Source organism: Sarcophilus harrisii, chromosome 1 (genome assembly GCF_902635505.1).
Source record: "Sarcophilus harrisii chromosome 1, mSarHar1.11, whole genome shotgun sequence".
NCBI classification, from domain to species: Eukaryota; Metazoa; Chordata; class Mammalia; order Dasyuromorphia; family Dasyuridae; genus Sarcophilus; species Sarcophilus harrisii.
This window is the reverse complement of record NC_045426.1, coordinates 180,438,824-180,452,114: the sequence shown is the minus strand read 5'-3', so window position 1 is coordinate 180,452,114 and position 13,291 is coordinate 180,438,824. Positions and strand designations below refer to the sequence as shown.

Here is a 13,291-nt window from a genome sequence, read left to right as displayed (position 1 = left end):
TATTTACAAAAACATATGCAAATACAATAAAAATATGCAAATATAACAATAATAAATTTAAAGTATATTAAATGAGCAACTATTTATATTCTTAAACATTAAGTTTTTTTTTTATTTTAACTATGCTATTTTATTCTTTAAGATATGCATTTCAGATACAACTATTCTTCCCTTAAATTTTGTGTTAATAGTGAAATCGTCCACAAAATAACACAAAGTGGAATATTTGGATCTGATCATTGGAAAAACTGCTTTCCTATTTGATTGGTATAATTTCTGGGAAAAACATATAAACCAAATAAGTAAGCGTGTGTGTGAGGTGTGTGTGTGCTCACATGTGTATATAATGTAAATGTAACTTATCTTTATTAAAAGGATTGGTTTTTTTATTTGTTTTGGGTTTTTTTACACCTACAGTTTTATGAATTTTCTCTAACTCAAGCTTTTACCACTTTAAGTATTCTTTGAATTTACTTACTCTGTTAATTTATCATTATATGATACTTTATAGAGCAGCAAGAACTTACCTAAAATGATTGACAACATTTGTTTTACTAAGAAATGAAAGTACAAAGGATCCCGGCCTCCGATCACTCTCTCTTATTAGGTAACTGCCAGGTTTCCCAGCTTGCCGGAGGCGTTCTTCTGCTATAGTTCGATCAAGTTTTCCATGATACCATCTAGGAAAAATAAAAGAATTCATGAAATTGCTATTATAAAAAGGGCAAATATGAAGATAATATTGCTAGATTGAGGGGAGGGCACTGAAATACCCACATTTTATTTCCAACTTTTCACTAGCTAATTTTGACCAAAAACAAATTACACTAAATCATTTTGTCTTTTCTAAATGCTAAATTTCCTCAGATTTTGAATAGAACTTCAAGGGCTATTCATAGACACACCTCTAATGTCCCACACAGAAATTTTGATCTGTTCTATTTCTGCCATGGGCAAATTCATCTCTCCTTAAGCAACTAGTGACTGACTGCAAACAACAGGCTAACTTAAGTGCTGAGAAAGCCCTATAGAGTGTACAACCTCCAAACTCAAGAGATTCTTCAGTCTTAGATCTCAGGGCTTATACCACTGCATCTCAAGGAGCTCTTCCCAAATCAGTTCACAATCCACAATCAATACATGTTCTCTTGTTAATTCTATAATTCAGATTGATCATATCATATCTAAATTATTATCAAGCTTTCCAATCATCCTAACTCTTGAATGATATATACTTCAAAATGTGACATTTACCAAAACGACAATCTATGTTGAATAGTAAAATGAGTATTGGCCATGAAAAATTTTAAAGCTTCAATTACCTTTGTAAACGGTGCATGATCAAAGACATGATGATTGGCAAAAAAAAAAAAAAAAAAGACATAACTATAGTCAGACTATATACAGACAGCTAATTTTGACTATCATATCTAAATTCCAAAACCCCCAGGGTCAAGAAAATATTTTAAGTAACAAGAAAAAAAATTTCAAAAACAGCAATGCCACAATTAGAATATTGTGTGTGTGTATACATATATATGTGGAAGTTAAATATAATCCTGAATGGGGAAAAAAAAAAAAAAAAAAAAATCAATAAATTACCCAACTTTCAGGATTTTTTGCAAAAAAATCTGAAATTAACAGAAAATTTGACATAAAATCCAAGAGAACTAAGATATAAACCACATGTTTAAGATTGTCATTATAATTGTGGAGTTTGAAAGAAAGACTAGCTAATAAGTATGATATAACTCCAAAAAGCAAAATCGTCTAGGAAAAGGTAAAAAGGGTAATTATGTTATATGATTGAGGTGTGAGAGGAAAAACTGATATGGAGGGACAATGGGAGAAGATAGCTAGTAGTTCTGGAAACCTCTCACTGGGAATAGAGTTAAAGAGCAAACAATAATTAATATACATAACCACATGGATATAAAAGGCTTCAAAATTAATAAAGAAATATGGGGGTATATAAGGGGTGTAAATTAACAGAATCAGGATAAAGAGTAAGGGAAAGGGTGGGCAAAGAGAACAGGGGAAAGAAATCCTTGAGGGGGATGGTTAAGTTAAGTAATAGCAGGGCAAATTAGCAAGTAGAAATAAAGCATAAGAGTCCAGAGGAATAGGAAAACAAAAGATACACACAAACATAATAATAATTAGCAGTAGAATTTATTAGGAAAAAAAAGCAAAGGGTAGTAATCAATGATCTCAAAGTTAAAGCTAAAACAAATTTAATCAAAAGAAAAACGGGGAAACTATGTCAGCCATATTCAATATTGTTTTAGATTATTTAAAATAATTAGGCAGTATATAAGGTTGGAATATTACTGTGGTATAGGAAATGCAAAGTTGGTGGATTTAGAAAAATATGGACTTGCACTTAAAAACAATGAAAATAGTCAGGAAAGAGAATGTCATGTGTAAGGAACAAAGGTGGCAAAGATTGATTTGCAATAGTGCCCAGGAGTGTAATTAGTCTGGAAAAGTAAGGAGGAGACAAGTTTAAAAAACAAAAAACAAACAAAAAAGAAAACTTCTGGAAACCAACCATAGGATTTTAGATTTGATCCTGAAGGCAATAGTGAATAGGATGATATAATCAAATCAGTATTTTAGAAAGAACAACTGACAATTGAATGGAGGATGTATTGGAAAAGGGGAGACCATAACAGCAAAAACCAGGAGGAGAGGAAGGGGATAGTCAAAACAGTATTAGAGAACTGACAAAACTTTAGGATTGGATTAGATGGGGTAGGGTGAGAAGTAAAGATTTGAGTATTACACCTAGATCGCCTAGTGACTCAGAAGGGATGTGGTAGGCTCAAAAAGGATAAGGAAATTAGGAAGAAAAGAACTAGAAGGAAATAATAGTTCAATTTTTGGGCATATTAAAATATTTACAAAGCATTCAGTTCATCAAATAAGAAACATTATTATTATTATTATTATTTTTTAAAGTAACTTTCGTGTCAGATAGGTAGCACAGTGGATAGAGCACCAGGCTTATTGTCTGGAGAGCCTTAGTTCAAATTTGGCCTCAGACATGTGGCATCTGTAGCCCTGGGCCAGTCACTTAATCCAGATGACTTTCCCCAAAAGTAACTTTTGTAAGTTTAAGGGAAATCTAGGATAGATAAATTAAGTTCATCCCCCAAAAGTTTTAAGTACAGCAGAATATCACAAATATCTCAAGTTGCTGTGAACTATAGAGCAAGGTAAAATGAATGATAAAAGTTAGGCAAATTTGAAAGGGGACACCATTTGATAGTTTATTGTAATGAAATCCCACTGAATCCATAAATCAAGTAAAAATTCTTATGTATTATATACCACTATTTCCTTATTCCCTGCCCCCATAAAAATAAGGCTTATTCATAGAACTTTTCTAATTTTCATGCGCAAAAGACTTTAGAAAGGCGGAGTGCATAAAATGCTATATTTGGAGTCTCAAAAACCTAATTCAAATCCTCCCCAAGATCATTAAATAGCTGTGTGACCATAAGCACATTATCTTTTTTGAGCTTCTATTTCCTCACCTGTAAAATGAGCAGGGAAGGGGAGATTAAGAAGTTTACTATGCACAGAATGCTTGTCAGCTGTTGTTTTAAACCTAGGATTTTAATTATTTAAATCAAGAAGCCTTAAATACTATCTTAGAAGTGAATGTTTTCTACTCCCCAACCTTCCACAACACATTTGAGACTCCAATTCTTCACTGAAAAAGGAAGGTTAATTTACCCTAGAGATCACAGCTTTTTACATCTTTTTCACTAATACCCCTTTTCACCAGACAATTTTTTACATGATTCCGAATTAAAAAATAGGTATACAAATAAAACTTTTTCTGATAAATCACAATTTTATGACCCCTATACTCAATTACGTAACCCTATATGGTTTCCTGATCCAAAGTTTAAGAAGCTTTGACCCAGATAATGTTCAAAGTTCTTTACAATTCCATAATTTCTACGATGTGTATAAGTATAAAATAGTATTATTCATTAAATTACTTCACTGTGAGAACAGCACAAATCATCCCTAAAATTTTATTAAAACAAAGACCTGATGATCTAAATATCACATAAGATAGAAAGATGGAAAATCTCATTTAAAAGTTGTTTGTATTATTAATAATCATAGGAATAAATAAGTTTTTCTTAAAATGATCAGTAGCATTTATCTAAAACTATCAGGAAGCATCATCTATGACGGGGATAAACTAAAACTATTCCCAAGCCAAGAACAGGGTGAAATAAGGTTGCTCACTATCACCATTACTATTCAATACTGTATTAAAAATGTTAATGTTAGCAGTAAGAGGAGAAAAAGAAATTAAAGGAATTAGAATAGGTATTAAGAAAACAAAATTATCACTCTTTGCAGATGATATTTTGGCATATTTAGAGAATCTAAATCAATCTTAGAGGATCAACTACAAAAAAACTACTAGAAATAATTAACTTTAGCAAAGTTGCAGGATACAAAATAAATCCACAAATCACCAGTATTCTATACATTACCAACAAAGTCCAACAAGAGATACAAAGATAAATTTCATTTAACATAACTGTAAATAATATAAAATATTTTGGAGTCTTCCTGCCAAGACAAAGCCAGGAACTATATGAATAGAATTAAAAAATACTTTCCAGAAAAATACAACTATATCTAAACAACTGGAAGAATATCAAATGCTCATGGGTAGAACAAGCTGACATAATAACATTAATCCTACCTTATTCTACTTATTCAGTGCTATACCAATTAAACTGCCAAGAAATTACAGAGTTAGAAAAAAATAATAAAATTCATCTGGAAGAACAAAGAATCAAGAATCCCTTAATTTCATTAAGGGAGTTAATGAAAAAAAAAAAAAAATGCAAATGAAGGTGACCGAATTAAAAAGATTATTATAAAGTAGCCATCATCAAAAACTATTTGGTACTGGCTAAAAAATGAGTAGTGGATCAGTGGAATAGGTTAGGCTCACAAGGCACAATAGTCAATGACTATAGTAATCTAGTATTTGATAAATCCAAAAACAGCAGTTTTTAGGATCAAGAACTCACTATTTGACTAAAATTTCTGGGAAAATTGGAAACTAGTATGGCAGAAACTAGGCCACACCTAACACCATATACCAAGATTATGTCTAAAAATGAACTCATTTTGACTTTAAGAGTGATATTATAAGCAAATTAGAAGAACATAGAATAGTTCACCTCTCAGATTTGTGGAGAAGGAAGGAATTTGTGTCCAAAGAAGAACTGGAACTCATAATCGAACACCAAATAGATGATTTTGATTAAGTTAAAAAATTTTTGTACAAACAAAACTAATGCAGACAAGATCAGAAGGGAAGCAATGAATTAGAAAAACATTTTTACATTTAAGGATCCTGATAAAGGCTTCATTTCTTAAATATATAGAGAATTGACTCAAATGTATAAGAATTCAATCCATTCTCCACTTGATAATCAAAGGATACGAACAATTTTCAGATAAAGAAATTAAAACTATTTCTAATCATATGAAAAAGTGCTCTAAATCATTATTAATCAGAGAAATTCAAATTAAGACAACTCTGAGATACCATTACACACCTCTCAAATTAGTTAAGATGACAGGAAAAGATAATGCTGAATATTGGAGGTGATGTGGGAAAACTGGGACACTAAGACATTGTTGGTAGAATTGTGAATGGATCCAGCCAATCTGGAGAGCAATCTGGAACTATGCTCAAAAAGTTATCAAATTGTACATACACCTTTTGATCCAGCAGGGTTTTTACTGGGCTTATATCCCAAAGAGATCATAAAGGAAGGAAAGGGATCCACATATGCAAATATGTTTGTGGCAGCCCTTTTTGTAGTGGCAAGAAATTGGAAATTGAGTGGATGCTCATCAGTTGGAGAATGGTTGAATAAGTTATGATATATGAATATTATGGAATATTATTATTCTATAAGAAACAATCAGCAGGAGATGTCACAGAGGCCTAGAGAATCTTACATGAACTTAGGCTAAGTGAAATGAGCAACTCAGGAGATCATTATACACGGATACAACAAGATTATATGATGATCAATTCTGATGGATTTGACTCTTTCCAACAATGAGATGATTCAGATCAGTTCCAATGAGCTTGTGATGAAGAGAGCCATCTACACCCAAAAAGAGGACTGTGGGAACTGATTGTGGATCACAACACAACATTTTTCACTCTTTTTGTTGTATGCTGTAATGTTCTTGGGTTCAGTTTTCTTGGGGTCTCTGGAGTAACCTTCCTTTCAGTTCAATAATCACCATGAGAACAGCCAGGTGTTAAAGTCCAAAAGAAATCCTTTATTGTCTCCTTCAAAGTCCTATCTCCTTCACATGGGGCTCAGCTAATTTTCCGGAGACCTTCAGGAGTCTTGGTTTCAGTGGAGAAGCAAAGGAGGAGAGCCTGCCACCAAAGTGGTGTGAGATGAAGTGAATGAATCTCTTTGAGTCCAAAGGTTTGTGCTTCAGCCTCCAGCCACCACAAAGATAGAGGATGGAATTAATCTGTCTCAGCCTTTGCTGGCTGTTATATACTATTATATATTATATATATGATAGAATATATATAACAGAGTATATATTATCATAGGTGTTTATCTTGTGGAACTATATTAAGGACTAAGTTCATGTACTGAACTAGAGAATTATTAAGTCAATTCCACTGACAACACCTTGGAGGAATCCTTGTTTCAGAATTCTGGCCCATAACAGTTTGTTTGCATTTTGTTTTCTTTATCATTTTTTTTTCTTTTTGATCTGATTTTTCTTGTGCAGCAAGATAATTGTACAAATATGTGTGTATACACACACACACACACACATACACACACACACGATTTAACATATATTTTAACATGTTTAACATTTATTGGATTACCTGCCATCTAGGGGAGAGGATAGGGTGAAGGAAGGGAAAATTTGGAATACAAGGTTTTACAAGGGTCAATGCTGAAAAATTATCCATGCATATGTTTTGAAAATAAAAAACTTTAATTAAAAAAGAAAAAGAAAAAAACTGTAAAATACTAAGGCAGAAACTAGGCACTGACCAATACCTAACAGGTAGAAATGGATTCATGAGTTAGATATAAAGGGCGATACTATAAGCAAATTAGAACAAGGTATAGATTACCTCTAAGATCTGTAGAGAAGAAAGGAACGTATTGACCAAAGAACAATGAGAGAGCATTATGAAATGTAAAATGGATATTTTTTACTATATTAAATTAAAAAGGCAGTGCAGCCAAGATTAGAAGGGAAGCGGAAAATTAGGGAAAAAAAATTATATCCAAGGGTTTTGATAAAAGGCCTCATTTCTAAAATATATATAGACTCACATTTATAAGAATACAAGTCATTCTCCAATTGATAAATGATCAAAGGATACGAACAGACAATTTTCAGATGAACTGAAGAATGGCTGAATAAATTATGGTATATGAATGCTATGGAATACTAATTGTTCTGTAAGAAAAACCAGCAGGATGATTTCAGAGAGGCTTGGAGGGACATACACGAACTGATGCAAAGAGAAATGAGCAGAACCAGGAGATCATTATACATGGCAACAAGACTATATGATGATCAATTCTGATGTGGCTCTCTTCCACATTGAGATGATTTGGACCAGTTCCACTTGTGCAGTGATGAAGAGAACCGTCTACACCCAGAGAGAGAAGCATGGGAACAGAGGGTGGAACACAATATAGCATTCTCACGCTCTATTATTATTTGTTTGCATTTTGTTTCTTTTTTCTCAGTTTTTCTTCTTTCTTGATCTGATTTTTCATACACACAAAAAAAATCACATATACACATATTGGATCTGGAATGTATTTTGCCATATTTGGCACTGTCTGCCAGATGGAGGAAAGGATGAGGAGAAGAAGGGGAAGATTTGCAGCAGGTATAGTTATGCAAGGGTCAATGTTGGAAAAATTACCCATGTATATACTTTGTGAATAAAAAGCTTTAATAATAATAATAATAATAATAAAGTTAAATTCTCTTAAAATCGTCTTAAAAGAACTTTCTATTATTAGTAAATGGTATTTCAAATGCAAAGATATCAAAGAATAGTGACAATACTTCTGGGTATTCAACATGATATAATTTCAAATAACTTGACTAGGAAAAATATTGATAGGTCACAGTCTTATATCAGGGTGCAATCTTAAGAGTTTTACAATGATCCTTTATTGTTATTTTTTTAAATTACTATTCATTAGTAATTTAATTGTACCAAGGAAAAAGGTCATTCTCAGTTCTCAAGTCATATCAAGAGATGTGCCAATTATAAAGTAGTGCTATCCCCAATAATTTTTTATTTCAGTCAATTCACTGGCTCTCTAGTTAACGCTACAGAATTAATTTCCAAATCCTTTACCTTGGAAGTAAAAACTCTTCCATGAAAAGAAAACAAGTGGATCTGAACATTCTTAGAGGATATCTTTCCAGGTTTATCTCACATTATTTTCCCTTCACTCCAGTCAACATATAATTTGATGACTTGTCAAATGACAGCTTGTCATTCCTTAATTCTTTAATTAATTCCTTAATATCCTTCCCTCAGCTTTGCAACTTTGTTCATACTATGCTATCCCTATTCTTGGAATCCCTTTGACTTAGTACAACTTGCCCAACGCCAAACTACCTCTAGGCAACTTCAAGACAGATATCCTGTCAACCCAAATGACAAACTGCTTTTTCTTTTTTACAAACCCTGTAACATCTACAGAATTTACATATCTGAAACAAAAACATCTTACCTCCTCTACAATTATCCTTTTCCCCTTTGTGGTACAAGAAACAAAAACTCCTCTCTTCTCTTAATTCCAATAAGAGTTATCTATAAACACTAATTGGCATTTAAAATAGGCCACCTCATGTTGCTTTTTATCATTTTATGGTTGTGCCCTGTCTTATCAACTAAACCACTATAAGCTCTTTGAGGGATGAGATCGTAAAGAACATGTCAATTTTTTTTTTTTGAATCCTTATTCCCTAGAACATAATAAACAATCAAATATTTATTAACAATGACAGTAGAAGATTATCCTGAGAAGAAAATGATAAGCACTTGGGGTTTGTCAAAGAAGTACTAAGTACTTCCAACCCCAACAATTTCTTATTCACTGATAATATGCATATTTCCACTTTCAAGTAGGAAAGTGAACTCACATTCCAGTTGATATACAAATACTTTCAGAAAAACTTGAAGTGTTTATATTTCAACAAAGTGTTACTTTTAACGTTAAAAAACCCAAAGCAACTCTGAAGTGTGTGCACAGCTTTAATAAATGTGCATAACTAACCTTAGCTTCTGAAGGTCATATTAAATGTTATGTTTAATAACTACTCTCATCAATACAATGATCCAAGATAATTCTGAATGACTTATGAAAAATGTTGTCCATAACCCAGAAAAGGAACTTTTGGTGACAAAATGCAGTTTGAACCATACCTTTTTTTAAACTATTTTTCTTAAGGGATTTTTGTCTATGTTTTCTTTCACAATATGAACATTATTAAAATGTTTTGCATGATTATATATTATCTATACTTAATTGCATGCATTCTCAATGGAGGAGGAAGAAAAAAGTTAAAGAATCTAGAACTCAAAGTTTTAAAAATGAATGCTAAAACAATGTTTTTACATATAAGTAGGGAAAAATAAAATACTAAATAAAAATTTTTAAATGTCTTTTAAAAACTTACTCATTGGGACTTCACAATTCACATGTGTGTAATTATTGTTCTTTAAGTAGCTTTTACTAGCAGAAAAACTCTGAACAGAGCAGAAAGAATTGAAGGACATAGGTTTGGAAACCGGATTTTCCACTTAACTACCTGTATATCTTTGGGAAATTAACAACATTTTTAGGTTCCAGTTAGTGCTAAAAGTAAGATTTAGATTACATTTTCTTAAGCCTTTTCCAACTCTGCAATGCTAAAATTTTACTATCTTAGAGTTCCCATCCTCTACAAACATGCAAGTCATTTATATTTGTTTTTTAATCCCCTAGACCAGTTCCTTTTCCATTGGGCAACATCTTACAAAATCGCACTACTTAAAAAAAAAATTTAAGGGCAATACATGATGGCCTTTTTTTCCTTTCTCCTTTTTTATAAAGATGCATCATAAAAATTAAAGAAAAACTTTGAAATTCAAGCAAAAAAGGAAAAACTAGGGTCCCTAAGCTGTACAAGGACCAGATCTACAGTCTTAAGATCATGCACTTTAGAAATCATTTCATCAAAACTCCTCATGAATTTAAAGTTAAGTTTTCAGTGTACTTTTCAAATTCTCTAAGACCTTACCTTGGTTCACGTCTATGCCGTTCCATCTAGTAACTGTTTTACATTAGACTAGGGAAGGTGAAGTGATTTGCCACAATTTCCTTATCTATAAAACAAAGATAATATTTGCACTACCTATCAAATTTAGCTGTTAAGTTCAAATGGAATAATACATATTAAAGTGCTTTGCAAACCATTCATTACATGCTAAATAAATATCAGCTCTGAAAGCATTCATCTAATATGCCTAAAGGTTACAATACTTAATAGTCTCTAAAATAATGATGTTCAATGATATTAGAATGAGATCCATCAAGAGTTCTGTCTTGCAATCTTAGAGATATTTCTATAATTTCTGATATTTAATTTGCATTTAAGAGCACACCAGAATAACCTGTCTTTAATTATCTGAAAAAGAAAAAATACTTAAAACCTCTGCTACATTTAACGTTATCATAGTTATCACTCTTCTCAATACCAAAAATTCATGCACATTAGATCAAGTCTTGTTGAATTGTTACTATATTGCTGATAATTTGTCACATATATTCAAAGTCTATTTTCACGTAGAAAAAGAATAAGCAAAATACCAAGAGTATTATTACAGAAAGTTATCCTAACTTGCCTAAAATTAAAATATGTTATGCAGCAGAGAAAAACCATTTTTGTTCATCATTTTTCTAAATATGGAAAACAATTTAAAATTATATAATCCAGGATTTAAGATAAGAAAGAAATGGGAGATCACCTAGCCCAAATTCCTTATTTTTTACCTATGGGGAAAAAAAATTAGGCCAACAGAAAACTTAAATGAAATTGCCCAAGATCATACATGTAGACAAATAGCACCATCTGGATTAAAACCTAGCTCTTCAGACCCAGAACAGTGTTCTTTCCAAAGTAAATTTGGAAGAGAGAGAGGAGGGAGAGGGAAAAGGAAATAAGGAGAAGAGAGAATAATGCCATCTTTGTACCTAGGTTGAAGAATACTGCATATATTTTTCCTCATCCTGGTTGTATGGTTTAATTTTGTAACTTTGTTATCAAGTTTTTAAGTTTAAGGTATGTTGTCTTTAATGTAAGTACTCCCCTTCACTAAGAGTGATAATAACACATTTTCTTCTCAGTATACATATATTTTATAAGTTGGAAAGAATAAGACCTCAGAAATCATTTAATCAACTACATTTGAAAAGGAAGCCCACTAAAACATACTACACCTAAGTCCTCAAGGACTTAACAATGAGAGGAAATTCATAACTCTCCAAAGAAGCTCATTCCAGTCACTGACAAGTCTACTTATGAAATAATTCATTCTCCTGGTATGAAGTCTAAATGTACTTCTCTGCAACATACATTTATAGGTGCTGATTCTGTTTTCTGGAGCAGTACTGCCTCTTTGACCCTCTCTGTCTTCTCCCAAACACACATTATAAATTCATAGTGATTATGTGTATTTATATAGCATATTGTACATGTGCAGTGGGAAGGAAATGTACAAAAGTGTCAAAAAATGTTTTTTTTTTTTTTAAATGCCTTTTTCTTAGTCCCTATTCTTCTTCATCTCACATTTTGTTTGTTATGTCACAAAATGTTTTTTGTACAGGTTGAGCTCGAGGCTCTGTAATCATCTCAAATTCAGAATATCCAAAACTGAGCTCATTATCTTTCCCTCTAAATCCACACCTATTTTTTCAAGGGAGAATATTGCCACAACCAGGCTATTCAAGTCTTATACATGACTCACTTTCATATACCATTTGTTGAAAATTCCTGCTTCTCTTCTTCCTTCTCATCTCACATTACTCATTTTCTCTTTCTTTCATTGTAGTCTTAGATGAAACATGGACCTTGTTTTTCTTTTGGGGGTCTATCCAATTATCCCACTCTACTTATTTCTTAGGACACTACAGTCCATATCCTGTATTTATATCTTTTCACTAGCTATTGCCCTGTTCTAAAAAAACTATTTCCTCATTTTATCCTGTTTCCCTGGCTTTTTTTTTTCCCCCAGAACTCTTAAGTCCCACCTCTGAAGGAGGTCTTTCCTAACTGTCAGGTTACTCATGCTTTCCCCCCTTAAATAACCTTCCATCTATTCTGTATGTAGCCTTTATGTGCCTAATTATTTATTTGTCTCTCATATTCGAATAGATGTTTCTTGATGATACATAGTAAGGACTTAACAAATGCTTGTTAACTAATACACACACGAAAAAAATTACAATTATATGAGAAAAGACTGAGAAAAAGCATCCATTTCTGGGGAAAAAATTAAAAATATAGGAATAAATAGATCTTTCCTTAAAATGCTTAATAATTTTTATCTAAAACTAAAAGAAAATCACATATAATGAAGAAAAATGAGATACCTTTACAAGATGATCAGGGGTAAAGTAAAAGATCATTACCACTATTATTTTTTTTTTTTTTAACAGTTTTAGAAATGCTACTTACAAAAAAAACTTAAAGAAGTCAAGGCAGAACAAGATTATTGACTTTTCCAAGTGATATGGTTTAATAGAAAAATGTAGTGATTTAATTATAAATTTAACTGAATCATTTCAACAAAGTAGCAATAAATGGAAAGAAACCCACATAAATCATCGACCTTTCTGTACACAACAAAATCCAGCAGGAAGATACAGAATGAGAAATTCTATTCAAAATAAATTCAGCATTCTGGGGAGTACATTTATCTAAGACAGGCACAGGAGTTTTATTAATATAACTTTAAAAACCTGTCTTTGTAGGAAAAAAAAGATCTAAGTAAGTTCATGGTTGGAACATCCCAACTGAGCACTTAGCATAATGCCTGGTACATAGTAGGCACTTAATAAATGTTTGTTAACTGACCAACATATCAAATTACCAAAGAGTTATTTTGATAACTAACAATATACCCATCCTCCCATGCCCTCACATATAGTCAAATTCATCTGGC

General features: G+C 32.0%; 1 protein-coding gene across 2 annotated transcripts in view; it reads right to left on the bottom strand.

Annotated features, from left to right (window-relative positions):
* The window catches only part of RASA1 (RAS p21 protein activator 1), a 99,128-nt gene that overhangs the window by 71,698 nt on the left and 14,139 nt on the right, over window positions 1-13,291 (bottom strand). For both annotated transcript variants that reach the window (XM_031967290.1, XM_031967294.1), the window contains exon 2: window positions 528-680. In XM_031967290.1, coding sequence (XP_031823150.1) covers window positions 528-680 — 153 coding nt within the window. The remainder of the gene's footprint in view (window positions 1-527; window positions 681-13,291) is intronic.